At 38.6% G+C, this 22,966-nt stretch overlaps 1 protein-coding gene across 3 annotated transcripts in view; it reads left to right on the forward strand.

The window, feature by feature from the left end:
• cacna2d2a (calcium channel, voltage-dependent, alpha 2/delta subunit 2a) overlaps window positions 1-22,966 on the forward strand; it is a 157,187-nt gene that overhangs the window by 38,711 nt on the left and 95,510 nt on the right. For all 3 annotated transcript variants that reach the window (XM_077602132.1, XM_077602133.1, XM_077602134.1), the window contains exon 3: window positions 6,797-6,913. In XM_077602132.1, coding sequence (XP_077458258.1) covers window positions 6,797-6,913 — 117 coding nt within the window. The remainder of the gene's footprint in view (window positions 1-6,796; window positions 6,914-22,966) is intronic.

Below are 22,966 nucleotides of genomic sequence, written 5' to 3' on the forward strand. Positions count from 1 at the left end.
GTAACTCAAATGAACGTTTCCCATTGAAATGATTTAAAAACAAATTAATTTGTTACAACGCTCTGAAAAAACACCAAAAACAGGATATTGGATTGAAAAAAAATGTTTTATTTGTTCTAATTCGCCAACTATTAACAATGTAACAAATAACTAGTGGTTTAAAAGTACTAAAATGTGTTTAATAGTACTAAAATCTGACTTTTTGCATGGCAACGCGCTCGTAACATAACATAAACAAATTTAAATGAACTTGGATTACGATGCAGACACACTCAAAAATAAATTTAATCTAACCTCATACTAAAGTAACAAATAACTAGTGGTTTAACACTACTAAAACATGTTTAATATTATTAAAATCAGACTTTTGCATGGCAACGCGCTCGTAACATAACAAACAAATTTACATTAACTTGGATTACGATGCAGACACACTCAAAAATAAATTTAATCTAACCTTACACTAAAGTAACGAATAACTAGTGGTTTAACACTACTAAAATGTGTTTAATAGTACTAAAATCAGACTTTTTGCACAGCAACGCGCTCGTAACATAACATAAACAAATTTAAATGAACTTGGATTACGATGCAGACATAATAAAAAATCAATTTAATCTAACCTTACACTAAAGTAACAAATAACTAGCGGTTTAACACTACTAAAATGTGTTTAATAGTACTAAAATCAGACTTTTTGCACAGCAACGCACTCGTAACATAACATCAACAAATTTAAATGAACTTGCATTACGATGCAGACACAATAAGAAATAAGTTTAATCTAACCTTACACTAAAGTAACAAATAACTAGCGGTTTAACACTACTAAAATGTGTTTAATAGTACTAAAATCAGACTTTTTGCACAGCAACGCACTCGTAACATAACATAAACAAATTTAAATGAACTTGGATTACGATGCAGACACAATAAAAAATAAGTTTAATCTAACCTTACACTAAAGTAACAAATAACTAGTGGTTTAACACTACTAAAACATGTTTAATATTATTAAAATCAGACTTTTTGCATGGCAACGCGCTCGTAACATAACAAACAAATTTAAATGAACTTGGATTACGATGCAGACACTCAAAAATAAATTTAATCTAACCTTACACTAAACTTAATTCTAATTTTGTTTGACATTTTGATACCTTTCTTCTCCCGGGTTGGCTCTATTGGCCCCGCCTCCACCCTGACTTTCAGATCCAACCTATCGAGGGTTGTTTGCTTTTGTATTCCCTTCAAAATATTCTGAAAATAATGCACAAAAATGTCCTCACAATAGGATAACGCACGACCACTGGCCAACGAGAAGTAGTATATACTCTTCTCGTATTAGCGAACAAGCTCCGCCATTCGCAATGACTAACTCATATATCAAAATTTGTCTCGTATCTCAAGATAAATGGTTTCCCAAAATTTTACTCGTATCTCAAATTTCTCGCATGTCGGGCCACTCGTATGTCAAGGTCCCACTGTACTTTGTTGTTGATGATAGATGTACACAATAATAATGTTTTTTATGCATGATGGTTTATTATTTAAACGGTTTGCATACATTCTATCACCCTCTGTGTGCCCATCTGTGTGTTGACAGTACCACACTTGAGTTTTTGGCACCCTGAAACCCGTCATCGCGGGTTAATGTGGAGCATGACATAATGTGCGTGATGTGTACAAGATGTACCCAGAGCACGTCATTGTGAAAATTCCATTCACCCTTTTTTTGCCAGCAAAAACATATTGGTGGCAATTGGCAGTCGCCAGTGTCACATCCTGCGTTAAGTGTCAGCGGCAGAAGGTTTGATTGGCCGTCATCGGCGGTCTGCCGAGCCACCTCTCATCGTTCCCTCTGAGAATGACAGGCCGGCGCCGAACGCTGCCCAGGCTTCGCCGCCTCAAGCCAACTGCATGACTGATTAGCACCAATAGTCGTTTTAATTCGGGAACAAATGAGGCTCTTTACAGTTTTAATGGACAACACAACGTTATGGTTTTTATTTGATTTTTTTTCGTATTTTTTAGTTTGAATGGCTGGAATCCTATTTTAGGGAGGAAATGTTTTTATTTTCCATGTCAAACAGTCAGCATTTTCCAGCTGTCTGAACATGGAGATGGAGATAAGACACGTCCACAAATACCATGAAAACTCAAGAGGCTATTTTCTTAGCCGTTTGCCAGATATGATTCCATTATTTCTTTGGAATTTCACGGAAAATATCACAACTGTTTATTCCATTGGAACTAACATGGTTAGTTGTCATCAGCAAGGATGTTCTAATCAGTTTATTTGGTTATTTTTTATTATCAGTAAGGGGAATTGCAATCATTAATAAGGGGAATGATTGGCTGGGGTTGCCAGATATGTACAAAGTTATGCCAACAATTAATCATCTGGCATAAAGTGGAAAAACGTTAATTTTACGGAGTGTTCATTCCCAGGATCTCATCTCATCCGCTTTATCTTCACAAAGGTTGCAGGGGGTGCTGAAGCCTATCCCAACTGACTTCAGGTCAGAGGCTGGGCACACCCTGAATTGCCAGCCAACCAATCGCAGGGCATAAGGAGACAAACAACCATTCACACTCTTACGCATACCTAGGGGCAATTTAGAGTGTCCAATCAGCCTACCATGCATGTTTTGGGAATGTGGGAGGAAACCGGAGTACCCGGAGAAAAACCACGCAGGCCCAGGGAAAACATGCAAATAATTTCTTTTTATAAATTGATTAAAAGCCCTGAATATTCTGTTTTTGATAGATCTAAAACAATGTTTATTTTAGCTTTTTTATATATATTTTTAGATTTTACAAAATGATTTTTGGACGAAAAACACAGGAAAAAAATTGATTAAAAAATTACAATTATTGATTTAAAAGGGGGAAAATCAGGAAATTTAATATACATCTACACTCTTCATTTTAATTTGATCCTAAAACAGAAAGTCGGCACTCATGATTTACTTTCTCGGGCCACACAAAATGATGCGGCGGGCCAGATTTGGCCCCCGGGCCGCCACTTTGACACATTTGGTCTAATGCATTAAGAATGTCCGACTATAACAAACATAGCCATGCTCATGATTTATAAATAGAGTTGCCCTATATAAAGTTAACTTTCATTTTGATATAAATTATACATGAATACGTAGTGAGGCTACCTTTACTTTAGGACTATAATTGCAATTGTTAACCAGAGGCTACCAATCACTCTAAAGTGTTCTTGCAGTGTTGTTTAATTGACTGTTAATAACGATCGACGGAGCATTTAAAATACAAACCGTAGACAAAGATGTATACATCGTTCATAAATATACATTTACCGCTTAAGTGAGTGACTGGTGATACTTTGGCCACCCGTTATTAAAACACCGTGAATTGACAAATGCAATAAAACAGTCCTTCCTCGGGCAATGTTTAAAATGGCAGCAAAAGCGATTGCTTTTTCGTTTGTGTTCGTATAAGTGCAAAAAAATAAACACGGGCTACAGCAGTTGGGGAAAACTGGGCAGGCGGATCCATTACACTCGCGTCATGCTTGATCAAACATGGGGAACTCTTATAGAATACTGACGTATCATCAACGATATTCATGAGAAAGGTAGCCATGGAGTCGAGAACAGTTCGGGATTCATATTAAAAGTCTGTGCATGCTTTTCACACTAATGTGTCCATTAAAAAAACTATAACCTCTACAACAGTTTAAGGTTAAAAAAATAAATTGCTGTGCATGTACCTAATTTAAGTTGCATGATAATGAGGAATTGTCATCGGTCCAGTGGCTTATTGTGGGGTTGACAAATTTTTCATGTGGAAAATCGCCTATGGCAGTCCGTAAGATTATAACTGCTAATTTATGGAGACATTTGCAGTCCGTTTCTCACCTGGAAACGTGCCTCACTTATTAATCTTCCCGACCATTATGGAAATGAAGATTGATTTGTAAACAAGTGTTTTTTTACCTTCATTTTTTTTTTACTGGATCTGACAAAAGTTTTCTCTTCCGTCCAATAGCAGCTTAAATTGATGTACCGTATTTTCTCGCATATTAGCCGGCTCTGCGTATAAGCCATACCCTTAAAATTGCCTTAAAATTGTTGAATTTTACAATTTCTCTCGTATAAGCCGCCCCCTGATTCACAATTTTCCCCTCCATATTCATGGTTTAAATAGAGAGTGCAAACGTGTCACTTTGAAGGGAAAATCTACTGTATTTTCTCGCAGATAAGCCACCCCCTCGTATAAGCTGGACCCTTAAAATTGCCTTAAAATCGTTGATTTTACAATTTCTTGCAGATAAGCCGCCCCGCGTACAAGCCGGTCCCTTAAAATTGCCTTAAAATCGTTGATTTTACCATTTCTCTCATAAGCCGTCCCCTGATATTGTGGGTTGAAATATTTTGATGTGGAAAATCGCCTATTGCAGTCTGTAAGATTATAACTGCTAATTTATGGAGACATTTTCTGTCCGTTTCTCACCTGGAAACGTGCCTCACTTAATCTTCCCGACCATTATGGAAATGAATATTGATTTTTAAACAAATTTCTCTGGTTTTTGCCTTAATTTTTTTTTACTGGATCGGGCAAAAAGTTTTCTCTTCCGTCCAATAGCAGCTTCAATTGATGTGGATAGCTTTTTTTATAAGTGTGTCATTGTAGCCAGGAGAAAAAGTCTTTTTAATCTATTACCGGAAGTTAAACGCAATCTGTGGTCCCTCGGGGTCTTGCCAAAATAAGACCAAGGCCAGGCAAATCTCATCAGAGTGCTTGGCTGGCTCAGTCAGAACTCTGGGACCAGATGTGTCAGCTCACTGGGCCAATGGCTGCTTGCCCAGCTTTCAGCTTGATAGAGACACCGCCAGTAGATGAGGTTGTTTTCTCTCATGCTGCGCATCAACGCGTCACTTTGACGTATGGAGGATTTCGTAAGGAGTGCTTACGTGTGCAAGTCTGGGAGGAGAGTGACTTTGACAATCGACGATGAAGTATATTCGATATTAGATCACTTGGTACAATATTAGTAATTCCATTTCTTATTCTCCACTGTGTTATGGTTGGTGTGTTACATAAGTGTCAATGAATACAGTAAATATTGAGGATTTGCTGTGCTGTAAAAGGATATTTATTTTTTAAATTACCCTATTTTCTCCCATATAAGCCGTTTTTGTCACAAGAAAAATTATGACTGAATCAAGGGTATGGCTTATATGCGCACAAGTTAGACTTGACATGCACAAAACGCCATAACGCAAGACAATGTGGCTGATAAGGTCATTTATTTCAAAATAGAGAAAAGAAAAACTGCTTAACAAAATTTATTTTGATGTCTTTGAATGAAAGTCAAGAAAAAAACGTGTCTTGCATTTTATCTAAACAGTGTAGACGCTTTATGAAAGTGTAAAGACCGTTTTGCATTGTTGCATTCGAGCATTTCCACGGTGCAAAATTTCGGTTTTGCGAATTAATAGTGGTTAAGGAAACTCCAAGTGTGGAATCATTGCAAAGTATTTTAATAACTTTAAATCAGGGGTCTGCAAACCGGTCCCCGAGGGCCGCTCTGGGTGCAGGTTTTTGTTCCAACCGGTCCAACACAAACGGTTCAACCAATGAAGTTTCTGCTGAAACAAGAAGCTCCTGACTGCAATCCACTCATTGCACTTCTAAGATACCAGATTGGTGGAAAGGTTTCCTCTTGTAAATTGGAACGAAAACCCACATCCACTGCGGCCCTTTCTGGAATAGTTTGGAGACCCCTGCTTTAAATAGCGCACGTGTCAAAGTGGCGGCCCAGGGGCCAAATCTGGCCCGCCGCATCATTTTGTGTGGCCCGGGAAAGTAAATCATGAGTGCCGACATTCTGTTTTAGGATCAAATTAAAATGAAGAGTATAGATGTATATTAAATGTCCTGATTTTCCCCCTTTTAAATCAATAATCGTAATGTTTTAATCCATTTTTTCTGTGTTTTTAGTTCAAAAATCATTTTGTAAAATGTAAAAATATATTTAAAAAAAAAGCTAAAATAAACATTGTTTTAGATCTATAAAAAACTGAATATTCAGGGCTTTTAATCCAGTTCTTTTACTCCATTTATAAAAAAAAAATAATCTAAATATTATATCTAAAATGGTCCGGCCCACGTGAAATCGAGTTGACCTTAACGCGGCCCGCGAACCAACCCGAGTCTGACACCCTTGAAATAGAGGCTGTATTACATAAATAACATTTTTCATGCTACTTTGAGTTGCCAGTCAGTCGTACACCAGATTGAGAAAATGTATATTTTTTCATAAAATGAATATTTTGTATGTATATTTGAATCATCTGGTTAGAAAAAAATATATTTTAAATGATCTCTTATAGTCGCTCTATTCTCTAGGTCGGTTACTCAATCAATCCAGTATTTTTTAGGCAGTACTTGTAGTAAAATGTTTGAGAACCACTGTTCTACTCAAGGTCAGAGGTTCCCCATGTCATGAATGTTGTCTTGTACCTCAAATTAAGGATTTTTGGACAGGATTTATCGTTGATTTAATTTGTTCCAGCCTGTAACTACCCCCGTTAAGTGCCCCGTTAAGATTCCGATCCGTGTTTGCCTATGCTACGACACCGAGGCTTACGGGAACCATGGCAGACGGCTGGCTTGCTCGACGGATCATGTTTACCATCTTGTGTATTCGCTCCAGAGCAAGCACGCTGCTCCCTTGCGATTAAATTATTTATCCCCTTAAAACAAACGAAGGTGCGCTGTGTAATCGGAGTTGTGCTTTGTGTGTGTGTGTTTGTAGATTTACAACGAGAAGAAGAGCCAGTTTGAAATCAAGAGGAACAACCCTAAGGACCTGGTGGAGAGAGTGGCACGGGATATTTCCAAGCTGCTAAACAGTAAGCGGAAAGCCCTGGAGGTAAGCCGCTAAATGCTACAAACACGTCATGATACATGCAGACTTCGGAATGCAATTATGTGCAAATAAATGCAGCAAATACGCGCCACAAACAAAAAAAATATTCATCACAGACGTAGCACAAGCAACCCACATTTTTGGGGGGGAATTTGACCGCTAATGGTTGATGCGTGACGTTATCGGTAAAAATTAAAGGCAAAACAGTTTTTAGTACAAACAAATGACAACAATTTTAGCCAATGGGAGGCTGGTTAAACTCCGATAAAAGAATATCTAAAAAAATAACAGCACAAACCTAACTTTTTTTTCAGCAGAAATGCTGGTACTTTTTCAATAAAGTTATATAAGAGGATGCAGCTGTAACATTTAAGCAGGTCTCTACTTTCTCTTGATTTCTAGCATACAATCAAGAACTAATACTCATAAACATTTGTTTATCCTGATGAGGAAAATAATCTGATGTTGACCTTTTTTTAAACTGCCTGAGATTGCAGTAAACTGTTCCCCAGCTTTAATTCCTTCTCTTCTCCCTTTAAAAATATGAAAATAAGGTATTTTTAATGTGTGTGTGTGTATATATATATATATATATATATATATATATATATATATATATATATATATATATATATATATATATATATATATATATATATATATAATACATATATATATATATACATATATATATACATATATATACATATACATATATATACATATATATACATATATATATATATATATATATATATATATATATATATATATATATGTAAATATATACATATATATACATATATATACATATATATATATATATATATATATGTATATATATATATGGATGGATATAGATATTTTCCATTGTAATATCCAATTTGAATTAATTCGTATTTATAGTTCATTTCTATGGGAAAATTTGATTTGAGATACGAGTAAATTGACATGCGAGCTCGGTCCTGTAACGCATTAAGCTCATATCTCAAGGTTTTACTGTATTTGGTCAGTGTTACAGATGTGTGTCACGTGAAATGTGTTTTTTTAGAGGGTGGGAATGAATTAATTTGTATTAATAGTTCATTTCTATGGGAAAATTTGACTTGAGATACGAGTAAATCAACATACGAGCTTGGTCCCGTAATGCATTAAGCTCATATTTCAAGGTTTTACTGTATTTAGTCAGTGTTACAGATGTATGTCACGTGAAATGTGTTTTTTCAGAAGGTGGGAACCAAGGCATTTGTATTGAGCTCATTTCTATGGAAAAAATTGATTTGAGATGCGAGTAAATTGACATACAAGCTCGGTCCTGGAACGCATTAAGCTCATATCTCAAAGTTTTACTGTATTTCATCAGTGTTTCTAATGTGTTTCACGTGAAATGTGTTTTTTCAGAGGATGGGGACGATGTCATTTGTATTTAGCTCATTTCTATAGGAAAAATGGATTTGACATACGAGTAAATTGACATGGGAGCTCGGTCCCTTAACGCATTAAGCTCATATCTCAAGGTTTTACTGTATTTAGTCAGTGTTTCAGATGTGTTTCACCTGAAATATCAATGTAGATTAATTTTACATATATTGGATATGCGCATGAAATCAAAATTGGCCACTCGGAACTCTAACATAAATCCTGACTAAGAGGCTTGAATCTAAATGTTCCTTCCACATATCTACGAAAATGTTCTCTTTTCAGACTCGTGCTTGCATAAACATTATCCACGAAAGCGCTTCTAGCAGCAACTATCAAAGTGTCAAAAAGAAACACTTGAACTCCCCACTTTCCATTTCCCTTCAACAAAAACCATTCCATCCCCATTTTTCTTTCCCTTCGTGTCCTTTTCGCTTTTACCAAAAACTTTTTACCGCTCCGCTTTTGCACCGGCGTTCTCCTTCCTCGCTCTATTTTAAATCTATGAATTTCTGAAACATCATTTCTTGATTTCTACACGCCGCGGGGAGTCATTCTCATTCCAGACCGCCTATTTTTTCCCTCTTTTACCACTCTTCATTTCCTCCCTCCATCTTGTGTGAGTCTCGTGGACATGTGGAAGTTGTGTGTGTTGTTGCAGTGTGTGTCTGTGTGTGTCAGGTGGGAGAAAAAGTGCAAAACCAATGTCATTCCAAATCCAATCATGGCCATTGGAGATGTACTGCGTGGCCTTGTTCCCTTTAGGGATCCCAACTGTGGAATTAATCACGCCCTGAGAGACCTGCGCTCCTCGGGATGAATGTGCTTTATCCCCCCCAAACACCACATGCTTTTGGAAGATACACACTTTTCATCCTTTTCTTTTTCTTTTTTGAAAGAGCAAACTTGAAAAATGTCAGCACTTTTTTACACTCAAGTGAGCGTTTCAGAATGGGAATGAATGCTTGTTGGAAAGTCTTCAGTTTGAAGACTTTCGAGGAAGGGTTGAATCATTCCATTTTCTATTCATTCTTCCTTTTAAGAGGTTTTTTTGGGGGGAGTGGAAGAAATGTTCTTGGTTAGTTTGACATGAGGGATGTTTAATTGTGGTTTGAATTGGATTGGATAATTTTATTCATCCCGTATTCGGGAAATTGCGTTGTCACGGTAGCAAGAGGGTGAGAATACAGACACAGCAAAAGACATTTTAGACATAAATAGATAGGTAATAATTAAGTTAATAAATAAATACAAGAATAAATATATAAATAAATAAGCGTGTTGCTGAAATATATATATATATATATACACATATATAAGCACATATATATATACATACACATACATATATAAGCACATATATATATACATACACATACATATATAAGTACATATATATATATACATACACAGATGTATGTATATGCATGCATACGGTAGGTCTTAACACTCAGCCATTTGTTTTGTTAAAGAGCCTGACAGCTGATGGGAGGAAGGATGGAATAAAAGGGGATGCATGCGTATGAAAGTGGAATTGATTGGATTATTATTTCAATCAATAATACTGCCGTATTTTCTCTCATCCGCGTATAAGCCGTACCCTTAAAATGACCTTAAAATCGTTGAATTTGACAATTTCTCTCGTATAAGCCGCCCCCTGATTCGCAACTTTCACCTCCATATTCATGGATTTAATAGGGAGTACAAAATCTTAAGAAAAAATATCGTTTTTTAATGTGTTATGCAAGATACGGTTTATTTTTTTCTTTAATTTCCTTCATAGATGTCATTTTGTTCAGCGTTTTATCTGTTGACAAAATGTACAAAATACCATTTCACCTGACACTAGTGCGGGGTAATGCTCATATCTGTGTTTAGCCATTAGCGGCGTTAGCATCATTAGTGTGTAAATTATTGGGCCCTGAGAAAGTTAACAGATAAAAACCAAGTTTTGCACCCCCAGGTTATGGCATCCCTATATTACTTTTTTTCACCTTACAAAGTGAATTATGAATTTTTTATCCCCTTATTACGATATTTTTCCATCGTAATGCGTCCCCAAGAATTTGTCTCGCGCAGCTAAACGTTAGCAAAATGCAAACATGGTGTTTTGTGTGTGGTTGCATGACTGTGCGCTACCTGAGTGTTTCTGCAACAGCTCTTTGAAACTATTGAAGACCACCCGTGTCGCCTGTCATGTCCGCGTCTGACACAACGTGACTTACCATGACTGATCCAGGACCCCCTCGCCTCCCCCCTGCCAATATCCCCGTTAGAACAGGCCCCCGAGTTCAGCCGGCTCCGCTCCGAACCAGACGGCGTACCGTCCGTCCGCCGTCACTCACGACCGAAAACGAGTCGGAGCTGTCAGTCAGGGAAACCCTGCCGGGATTTTCCCGCCTCGGGCAAACATACTTGAGAGTTGTTACGTTCCCGTTGGCTTCTGCGGAGCGAAATGCGTCGTTGTTGTCAAATCTCTTCACTTGAGATTTCACAGAGGAGTCTGGTGGAATTGAGAGAGGGGAATAAGGTTGGTTTAATCCAATTACACACATTTCACCGCCATCCCAATAGTATTCGGAGGCGGAAGGAACGCCGCATTTGGGCTGTTCATTGACTGGTGGAGGTGAGCTAAGATGAACGGTCTTGGCTTTGTAGGTGACTTGTGGCAGGTAAATAGATTTTTAAACAAGTGGTAAAGGTTGCAATACTTTGTGGAAGGCATCCTAGAAGGACAAGATTGACCCACATAACTAAATATTGGCGGTCTTCACGGCATCTGGTTGCTGGGGTCTATGAACACATGCCAGATACTTTTCATGTCTACCAGTACAGAATAGTCACTAAAAACACCATTAATATCTTGAAAATTATGTTGTTTAAACAATTTACGTGGAGCCGATGATTCTACCGTATTTTCTCGCATATTAGCCAACTTCGCGTATAAGCCATACCTTTGAAATTGACTTGAAATCATTGAATTTTACAATTTCTCTCGTATAAGCCGCCCCCTGATTCACAATTTTCACCTCTATATTCATAGTTTTAATAGGGACTACAAATGTGTTACTTTGAAGGGAAAATATTAAGATTATTGAGATACTTAAGAGATACTGTATGAATCCAAAGGGTCATCTGCTGGATTGGAAATCTTTATAGGCTGTTACTTTGAAGGGAAAATATACCGTATTTTCTCGAAGATAAGCCGCCGACGCGTATAAGCCGGACCCTTAAAATTGCCTTAAAATCGTTGAATTTTACAATTTCTCTCATATAAGATGCCCCCGATTCACAATTTTTTACCTCCATATTCATGGTTTTAATAAGGAGTACAAATGTGTTACTTTGAAGGGAAAATCTTAAGAAAAATTATCGCATGTGGTATTTCTGAGATTGGATTGGATTGGATAACTTTATTCATCCTGTATTCGGGAAATTTCATTGTGACAGTAGCAAGAGGGTGAGAATGCAGATACGGAAACGGCATTTTAGACATAAATAGATAGGTAAGAAGTAAGTTAAGGCAGTACAGTCTAACAGAACAAGGACAGTTGTAAAAACATTAAAGTAAAAACTATAAAGTACAAAATAAAGTAAAAAGGAATGTATTAAGAAATATTAAAATGTAATTTAAAAAAAGATAGAAGGGCTGTAAAACATGAAAAACATAGACTGTATGAATCCAAAAGGTCATCTGCTGGATTGGAAATCTCTAAAGGATGTTGCCTGTTTTTTCACATTTATGCAAGATGTTTTTTTCTTGAATTTCATTCATAGACGGTCAAAATAAATTTTGTTAAGCGTTCTACCTCATTATCTTCACTATTTTGAAATAAATGACCGTATCGGCCGCATTGTCTTGCGTTATGGCGTTTCGTCTTTGTCACCTTGCAGTTTCATGCATGTTAAGTCTAATTTGTGCGCATATAAGCAGTACCCTCAATTCAGTCATCATTTTTTGGAGTGACAAATACATTATAAATTTTTCTTACTACTTATTAAGAAGTCAAAACAACCACGTTAAACATGAAACTGTTTTTAAAAAAACACACCGTCTCCTTTCTTTATCTAGTAACTGGATCCAAGTGTTGTCACCTGTGCCGATTGAATTCACTAAGCCATGACTGAGAGTCAGCGTCTGAGTTAATTATTAATAAGTGTAATGTGATGACAGTTGACGGTGAACGGTTCCATTCTGCTCCAACCCTGACCGGGCCGCGTCATCTCGGTTTCCACAGTCAAGAGGAGACGCCGTCTGATTGATTAATACTGTCAAGCGCACTTTGGCCGTCTCTGGCGCAATGTCCGCACTGAGCTTCCCTCCAATCTTTCACAATTACTATCGGCGTCACCGTTAAGTCAAAGAGCATCTCCGTCATCTCTGAAAGACAAGCGGCCGCAAACAAACCTGAATCAATTATAACGCCAACCCGCGCTTGTACTACTCTTAACCCAGTCTTTTTGTTAATGATGGAATACTTGACATTTTCCTGAGGACACTGCGATTTTCCCTTCTAGGTAAAAAATGTGTACTTTCTATTAAAACCATGAATATGGAGGTGAAAATGGTCAATCAGGGAGCGTCTTTTACAAGATAAATTGTAAAATTCAACGATTTAAAAGTGATTTTAAGGGTATGGCTTATGTGCGGATGCGGCTTATATGCGAGAGAATGCGGTAAAGGGTTTTTTCCACTTTTAATGAGGGGGAAAACTATAAATATTGCAGTCTTAAGGGTACTGCTTATATGCGGAGGCGGCTTATATGCGAGAAAATACGTTAAAGTTTTTTTTCAATTTTTAATGAGGGGGAAAACTATAAATATTGCAGTTTTAAGGGTACGGCTTATATGCGGGGGTGGCTTATATGCGGAGGCGGCTTATATGCAGAGGCGGCTTATATGCGAGAAAGTACGGTAAAGGGTTTTTTCCATTTTTAATGAGGGGGAAAACTATAAATATTGCAGTTTTAAGGGTACTGCTTATATGCGGAGGCGGCTTATATGCGAGAAAATACGTTAAAGTTTTTTTTCAATTTTTAATGAGGGGGAAAACTATAAATATTGCAGTTTTAAGGGTACGGCTTATATGTGGAGGTGGCTTATATGCGGTGGCGGCTTATATGCAGAGGCGGCTTATATACGAGAAAATACGGTAAAGGGTTTTTTCCATTTTTAATGAGGGGGAAAACTATAAATATTGCAGTTTTAAGGCTACGGCTTATATGCGGATGCGGCTAATGTGCGAGAAAATACTGTAAAGGTTTTTTTTCATTTTTAATGAAAGGAAAAACTATAAATATTGTCCAATTTCTGTAGTCTTGGAACTTTCAGTGAGTAGCATTTAAATCAATAATTGTCATTTTTAATCATTTTTTTCTGTGTTTTAGTTCAAAAATCATTTTGTAAAATCTAAAAATATATATAAAAAAAGCTAAAATAAACATTGTTTTAGATCTATAAAAAACTGAATATTCAGGGCTTTTAATCAAGTTCTTTTAATCCATTTATTTAAAAAAATCCAAATATTATATCTAAAATGGTCCGGCTCACGTGAAATCAAGTTGACGTTAAAGCGTCCCGCGAACCAATCCGAGTCTGACACCCTTGTATTAGCTAGAGAAAGTACTTCGGTTTGTTTTTGGGGTATAATTTATTATTAACAAAACCTTCGTTAGTAATCAACAGAAGTGAAAGATTGTGCAGTTATCAGCCAAGCGTTATACAAAGTCTGTCCTCAGAGTGCCGAGTAATTATCACAGCAGGATTTCCTCAGAGACACCTCGCCGTTTGGCTTTTAATTGAAATGGCACAAATACCTCGTTTAAAACGCCAACGTTTAGCCGACACACTTTCCAAATTGGCCGGTGGACGTCAAAATGAGGCTTTTTCCATCACCTAGCTGATGGGCTTTTTCGCGTGACATCCAACAAGGAATTTGGTATCGATTCGGTCTGTTAGCCGACGTTACTGCCGCGTGTCGGCGTGTGGCGCCAGTGGCCCAAGTCATGAATTTTTCCAAGGGGAAAGCCTAAAAAGCTTCCTAAATCAACCCAAAACACTCAATTTCCGCGTCTCTGTCACCCCCAAACGACAGCAGTAACGCTTGGCCAGCAGCTGGTGCGCTCACGATGAATTACACCACCAGCGGCGGGCGATTATGTGCCCGCCGTCGGCGTGAATCAGTGACAAATAAAGGAGGTGTCTCGCTAAGATGTAGGGACAGCCCTGCAACCTTGCTCCAGTCGAGTGGAACGTGCTAAATGGTAAATGCTAAATAAATGGAAATTGGCCATTTTGGGAGTTTCTCGTAATTGCACAAACGAGATTACCGTGTTTGGGTTCTTTATTGTGGGCATGTTTTGTGAGATGGCAAATGTTTAAGTCTATTTTAGATCATTTCTTATTAATTTGGGCTTTTAGAGTACAGGTTTTTGTCAAATTGTGGTGGAATTTCCAATTTAGCATTGAACTACTGTGCCATCTAAAGTGAAAGATCGTCTAGTGCAAGGGTGTCACACTCGGGTTGGTTCGCGGGCCGCTTTAATGTCAACTTGATCTCACGTGGGCCGGACCATTTTAGATATAATATTTAGATTTTTTTTATTTTTTTTATAAATTGATTAAAATAACTCGATTAAAAGCCCTGTATATTCACTTTTTTTATAGATCTAAAACGATGTTTATTTGAACTTTTTTTTAAATATATTTTTAGATTTTAGAAAATGATTTTTGAACTAAAAACACACAAAAAATGATTAAAAAATGACAATAATTGATTTAAAAGGGGGAAAATCAGGAAATTTAATATACATCTATGCTCTTCATTTTAATTCGATCCTAAAACAGAAAGTCGGCACTCATGATTTACTTTCCCGGGCCACACAAAATGATGCGGCGGGCCAGATTTGGCCCCCGGGCCGCCACTTTGACACAAGTGGTTTAGTGTAAGTTTTATTACACCAACAACCACTGCAGAATCAGGTGTGTGTGGAAATTTTTGACTGTCGTTTTCAGGAATCGGCTCAGAGTTTCGGAAAAATTGGACAAATCTTTAAAAATACGTTCATGCTAAATGCTAAATTTGGAAATTCTGTACATGACTTTTGTTTGCATTCATTTCTTGCATTTTCTATTTGTAAATTAAGAAAAATATAGGATGAGTAACATTTTTGCTATTTGAAATGCGTTTGCCAATGGAGATGAATGGGTTGTTGTGTGTCTGGCTCCTCATTGGCCGGGTTTTTCTGCTGTGGTAGTTGCGACTCCCTGGTACCTCTTACCACCAGGGGGAGTCGTAACAGTTTGTTATTTTTAAATGCCTATAAATATAATATAAATTTAAAGCAAAAGAATCACAGTTCATTTCCATGCCTTGGTAGTTGCTACCTGACTGGTATCAAAATATGATAAGACAAACTACAACTTAGCTCCTCCCCCTCCCTTACCAAGTTGTTTTGTCGATGTATAACTCCCACATTCTTCTTGGATTCAGTTTTTTCCCGTAATTGCAACATATTTTCTCGTCTTCGTCAAAACTAGTACGTACCGGCAAGTACTCAAAGAATGCCAACGTAACTCCTCCCCCAACTTACCGAGGTTGGCCTATCTATCCGAATGTATTGCTTCCACGACAGTCCTTTTTACGGTCGCAATATATTTTTCTTTCCTGCTCCGAACAGATGACCCATTTTAGATTTTCCTCAGCACGTGAACGGTGACATATCCGTAATTATCTTCAGTCTGACTTGATTGACCTACTCGAGAACGAGGTTCTGAGGACGCTGCAGGAACCGCGTTAATAGCCAGCCGCCCTCACCGTGGCCCGTGTTCATCTGGGCACTTTAATGAATTACAAGAGCTTCATAATGAGTGCGCCTGAGCACGGCGGCGTGGAGGTCAGTTCGTTTGAATAATTAATCAACCCATTCGTTATTTAGCAAATAACACGCGTACAGTCGAATACGCATGTTTCAACCCGTGCCGCCATCTGAAACACATTTGAAAACTGGGTTCTTACAAAAGTCATTTAGTTTCTCATTTCCCGTTGGCCTTTGCAGTGGTTGTTACAGTTCTGCGCTCCCATTGGGCGAAAAGAGAGGAAGTAGGACAATATCTAGTTCAATAAAAATAAGTGAAAAAGTTTCCCTTGGGACGAATGATGGGCGAAACTTGGTATTACCGTCATCGTCGTTTTAAAAGGTCCAATAGTGTTGCTCAAAATATGACGAAAAGTTATGGACATTTTATGCCTTCTGTTTTTGTTCGGAAAGTCCTTTTCTAATCTTCTAAATAATTGAAATATGTTTCAAATGTCTGTGCAGTGTTATCGACAGCTGGAAAGGTCATCCAGGAAAGCATCTGATGCTTTTGTCGTTTATTTTTGTTAGCGCTTTAATAACGAGTAAATGTTGACTGCATCGCCCGGCCGGCGTTGGCGTGGCGGATTTGAAATGGCGATACTGTCGTCGTAGATGAAGCGTTTAATGCTCGCCAAAGTCATTACCGTTCTACCCGTGGAAAAAAAAAATGAGGCCTTGAAAACCAAAGTTCACAGTGATTTCGAAATTTTATCTGACATTTATCACCACAAATGTCAACCTGGCACTGTAGTAATCACCACGGTAAGGGTTTGTATGATTCACTATGGTTGTCTGCCCTGGACTGGTTGCCAGTCAACCCCTGACAAAAAAGCCAGTCAATCTGTGCGAGAGTTTGGTCGGGTTCGCCCACCTCGCTAAGTACGTGTCAGCATTTTATAACAAGTGCTTTATGGAATGGCTGTACGTTTTTCTCCTGAAAACTAAAATAAATTTCTTCAGTTCTTAGGGCACTAGGCTCTGGGCACCCTGAAAATTAGTTGCTAGCCAATCACAAATTGCAAACTATACACAACCGTGCCAGTGCGAAATTATGCTACTGTATTTTCTAGCATATACACCGTATTTTTCCCTAAAAAAATGACTGAATTATATGTGCAAAAATTAGACTTGACATGCACCAAACTACAACGTGACAAAGACGAAACACCATAACGCAATACAATGCTTAACAAAATTTATTTTGACGTCGATTAATGAAATTCAAGAAAAAAATAAACCGTATCGTGCGTAAAACGTGAAAAAAAACTCACTTGTGACTGCCATTCTCGCTCAGGGCGCCGCCATCTTACCTAGAGATGACAAACTAGACCGCTACGGACACACTTCCTGGTTGTACTGCTCACCTGACTTCCTTTTTGAATTTGTCTACGTGCAGGCGACACCCTTTCGGAATGTGCAATCCAGAAATCAATTTATGCAGTATCTCAGAAATAGCACGTACAATAATTTTTATATGCAGGTGAAAATTGGGAATCAGGGGCGGCTTATACGAGAGAAATTGTCAAATTCAACGATTTTAAGGCAGTTTTAAGGGTATGGCTTGTACGCGGGGGCGGCTTATCTGCGAGAAAATACGGTATATTTTCCCTTCAAAGTAACATCCTTTAAAGATTTCCAATCCAGCAGATGACCCTTTGGATTCATACAGTATCTCAGAAATATCACGTGCGATAATTTTGCTTAAGATTTTCCCTTCAAAGTAACACATTTGTTCTCCTTATTAAAACCATGAATATGGAGGTGAAAATTGTGAATCAGGGGGCGGCTTATACGAGAGAAATTGTCAAATTCAACGATTTTAGGCTACGGCTTATCAGTGCAGGTGGCTAATATGCGAGAAAATACGGTAATTACATTTAAAAGATGACAATATCAGTCAATATATCTATTTAATTCCACTATACTTAACAAATCAGAAGCTCGACTACTATGTTAGCGGTTAGCATATGACTATCACGAGTAAAAACCCTGTTGGCGGCTGCATTTATTAAGCATATGTTGATGAAATGAGATATTGTGCCGGCTATATCACACGTGACATCCCATAATTCCCTGCCCCCCTCCATTTGCCCGGCTCAGTCATTCAGATGTATGAACTCATATTAGCGGCCATCTGCTCCAACCTGCAGCGCCGTTACGTTATCTCACACATAAACACGCCTCCCTACATACACCTGTTTGAATGGCTTATCTAAGGAACTCGTTCTCATGCCGTTGAAGAATAATTGAATTGAATGTTTAAACCACATGTGTCAAAGTGGCGGCCCGGGGGCCAAATCTGGCCCGCCGCATCATTTTGTGTGGCCCGGGAAAGTAAATAATGAGTGCTGACTTTCTGTTTTAGGATCGAATTAAAATGGAGTATAGATGTATATTAAATTCCCTGATTTTCCCCCTTTTAAATCAATCATTGTTTTTAGTTCAAAAATCATTTTGTAAGATCTAAAATATATTAAAAAAGCTAAAATAAACATTGTTTTAGATCTATAAAAACTGAATATTCAGGGCTTTTAATCCAGTTCTTTTAATCCATTTATTCAAAAAAATCTCAATATTATAACTAAAATGGTCCGGCCCACGTTTTAGTTCAAAAATCATTTTGTAAGATCTAAAATATTTTAAAAAAAGCTAAAACAAACATTGTTTTAGATCTATAAAAAACTGAATATTCAGGGCTTTTAATTCAGTTCTTTTAATCCATTTATACAAAAAATATCTCAATATTATATCTAAAATGATCCGTCCCATGGACACCCTTAGTTTAAACATTCAATCTTGGTCGTAATTATATTTTTACGGTGCTAAAAAGTTTCAGAACTAAAAGCTTGAGTCACTACGACTTCACGGCCTTGAAAGACGCCGTTCGTTTAACCTTCAACGAACAATGGCGTCCCGTTCCCGGCAGCCCACCGCGCTGTATGTCAAGGGCCACGCTTCCATAAAACGCGGGACGTCATCCCAGATGGCAACACCTACTGCGTCAGGTCACGGCGCCTTATTTTAAAAAAACAAACGGCACAAATCCGGATTACCGTTTATTTTTTTTGTCATCGTATTAAGTCATTCCATCACTTCCCGCCGATAAAGGTCACAACATCCCACCCACTGTCCCTTGGCTGCATTTCACATTAGTCAAAATGTCAGAACCTGATCTGCTCGGTGGCAGCACGTTGCCTCTGGCTTTTTCCTTCACATCTTCACGGCACACGTTTATTTTAGCACTGAATGCCCCGTTTTTCAGATCCATTTGAATGTCTTTACCCCCCCCTTACACCCATAAACAAATGTCACTTTCCAGATGCTACATTCCCGCCTCGCGCAAAACCATTCATCGGTGTGACAATACGCGCTCCACTCGAAGGAAATATGCACGTATAGGTGGATGGTTTGGCGCCGGCATCTAAACATAGCCTTTATCGCACCAAATGCTGTCGTGTCTGGGAGCAAGTTCTCCGTGTCGCAAACAGCTGCTGGTTCGCTATTTCATTTCCTCGTCACCCAGAGACAAATGAATATAAATGACATGCTTTTATGCCTTTTATGTGTCGAGCCGCATAACATATTTCTGGCGAGGGCGGGGTTTTCTGTTTTGCGGCGAGGAAAATGACTCCCGGGGACGCCTGACGGAATCTTGGAGATGGCCGACAACGAGGCAGTACTTGTTGGGGACGTAAAATTCGGGGTTTCACTCGGAGAAAGTAGGGGGTATCAAAGTAATTGGAATTGATGGCTGAACATGAATGATACAGCTACACATTTTAGACTAAAAATGTTGTATTACTAATAGGGATGTAAAGCACCACTTTCATGAGTGTTTAACCAGTCTGGTAAAGATGTTTTTGGGATGTGGGAGTAAACTGGAGTACCTGGAGAAAACCTATGCAATCCCGGGAAAGACTGAAGTCCACAGAGGAAGGTCTGTACCTGGGATTGAACCCTCGATCTCAGAACTGTGAGGTTGACACAAACTTGTCAACTTATACGTTTTTTCTGTATTTTATACGTTTTTGATCATTTCAAATTGTGTATGCCATAAAACAACTTTTGTACGGGTTTTTTTTTTAAGTACACTTTGGAAAACTGATCCCGTTTTACCCATCTTGGCTCTAATCTGGATGGTAAGAGACGAAAACGTCTGATAATAGTATTAATAATAACCTTCGCCTTTTCACTATATAAATATAGTGTGTAGAACGGACGTTTGGTAGAACAGACGTTTGGTCGCCGGGTTCGCTCGCTGTCAAATTATGACAGAGAGTTTACTGTTGATATTTTGACATTACATATTTAGATATTAAACTCACTCTCTCTCATGATCATAATTTTGAGAGCTGGTTTCAACAGTAACAACCCGGCGACCAAACGTCCGTTCGACCAAACGTCCGTTCGACCAAACGTCCGTTCGACCAAACGTCCGAGTACCGAGGAACAGAGTTCTCCCAATACCTTTCCGAAGCTATTTCCTTGTCACCAACTACTAATCTTTATGTCAACCACCGTGTGGCAATGCTGTTTTGTCTATTTAAAGTCAATTTCTTTACACCCGGGGACGTTGGGACACTTGCGCCATGAGGTCTTCTGAGGATGTCGGCCACCCACGGTTGCTGTTGCCGTACAAAACCTCTATGGAAGCTTTGACAGGATGCGAAAGGATTTAGAGGTCATGTTGCTTTGGCGCAGAGCGCTGTGATTCTGAGCCGTGTCAAAGCAGCCGCCGTTCTCATCATGCTAATGTACACGGGGAGGACATTGACGCAGGGAGGCCGAGGGAATCGGAGGTCGAAGCGGTGCCTTTTATTTTCTTCTTCCGTCGGGGCATGCAGTTAATCTTCCCTGGCCGTGGCTTATCAGGAAGCCTGCCGTCCTTCGCCCTGCCTATAGCGGCATCGCAGGCGCCCGCCTTCTCTTCTCCTTAACTTGCTGATTGAAGGAGGGCGCTGCAGATTGAATTATTTTCTCCCCCTTTTCCATTCCTTTCCATTGGTTTGCACCACGCTGTCACTTCTCCTCTGTTGTGTTTGAGCTTAACGTTGAATCGCTTTTGGAGTCTGTCTCGGCTTCTTGCTTTGTCCCGTATCAGTGGTGGTGGTGGTGGAGACCGGCATTTTGGGCAAGGGGGAAAATACATTTTGTGTGTGTTTGTCCACAGGGTGCATTCCACTATCTGTTAGATTAAGGATTTTCATTGGGTCTTCCAGTGAAATACTGGATACGTGGTTGTGTGTTTGTGCCGTGCACATGGACTAATCTTTTCAACGGGTGTCACTCTGTTTTAAATGGATGTGAGATAGTGTGAGGTTGATGAAATTGTCCTTTAAAATGGCGCACGTGGAATGAGGGATTGCGATTTTGAAGGAATGTTGTGGCAGTGTAATGAAAAGGTAGAAATTAGTGATGTTTTAGTACCGGTTTTGGAGAAACTGACTTTGGCATATCGGGTCGTGTCGAACTTGGTTATGTGTTTTGGGTAAAATTCTGTTTTTTGATAGTCACAGATCATCTAGTAATTTTTTTGCGGAGCTACAAGCAGTTCTTAAATAGAATTTTTGTTATTTACATTATATAAACTAGTGATGTTTTAGTACCGGTTTTGGAGAAACTGACTTTGGAGTATCGGATCGTGTCGAACTTGGTCGTGTTTTGGGTAAAATTCTGGTTTTTGATAGTCACAGATTATCGTGTAATATTTGTTTTTTGCAGAGCTATCAGCAGTTTTAAAATAAGATTTTTGTTATTTACATTATTTTTAGTGGTTTAAAAATATGGCTATCGAATCAGAATCGGCAAAACATCGAATGACAGTCCTCCTGGTCAAAACAGATTGGACTATGGCAAGGGTGGCCAACTCCGGTCCTCGAGAGCCGCTATCTGGTCTGTTTTCCATATCTCCCTCCTCTAGAACACCTGAATCAAATGACCAACTCATCAGTGAGCCATCCAGAAGCTTGATACCGATCCTGATGATTTGATTCAGGTGGTTTGGTGGGAAACAGACCGGATAGCGCAGGGGTGTCAGACTCGGGTTGGTTCGCGGGCCGCGTTAACGTCAACTCGATTTCATGTGGGCCGGACCATTTTAGATATAATATTTAGATTTTTTTAAATAAATGGATTAAAAGAACTGGATTAAAAGCCCTAAATATTCAGTTTTTTATAGATCTAAAACAATGTTTATTCTAGCTTTTTATATATATTTTTAGATTTTACAAAATAATTTTTGAACTAAAAACACAGAAAAAAATGATTAAAAAATTACAATTATTGATTTAAAAGGGGCAAAATCAGGAAATTTAATATACATCTCTACTCTTCATTTTAATTTCATCCTAAAACAGAAAGTCGGCACCCATGATTTACTTTCCCGGGCCACACAAAATGATGCGGCGGGCCAGATTTGGCCCCCAAGCCGCCACTTTGACACATGTGGGATAGCGGCTCTCGAGGACCGGAGTTGGCCACCCCTGGACTATGCCATCAATGCGTTAAAACTTGAAAATTCATTTGAAAAACAGTTTTTTTTGGGTCCGATTTCCAATCGCACAATCCGATCTGGAACATCTCATTTTTCCAACCTGTGGCGTGTCGTCTGCGATCACCTCCAAATCGCTCCCTGAAGCTGAAATAACCAGCTGTGCCTTATTGACCTTCTTCTTCACACCCTTTTCTCCCGGTTCCCTTCCTTCATCCCCTTGTTTTGCTCCCCACCGTCACGAGCTCTGACAGCCCGTCATAACTCTGTCAGACTCTCATAACATA

Source organism: Stigmatopora argus, chromosome 6 (assembly GCF_051989625.1).
Source record: "Stigmatopora argus isolate UIUO_Sarg chromosome 6, RoL_Sarg_1.0, whole genome shotgun sequence".
NCBI classification, from domain to species: domain Eukaryota; kingdom Metazoa; phylum Chordata; class Actinopteri; order Syngnathiformes; family Syngnathidae; genus Stigmatopora; species Stigmatopora argus.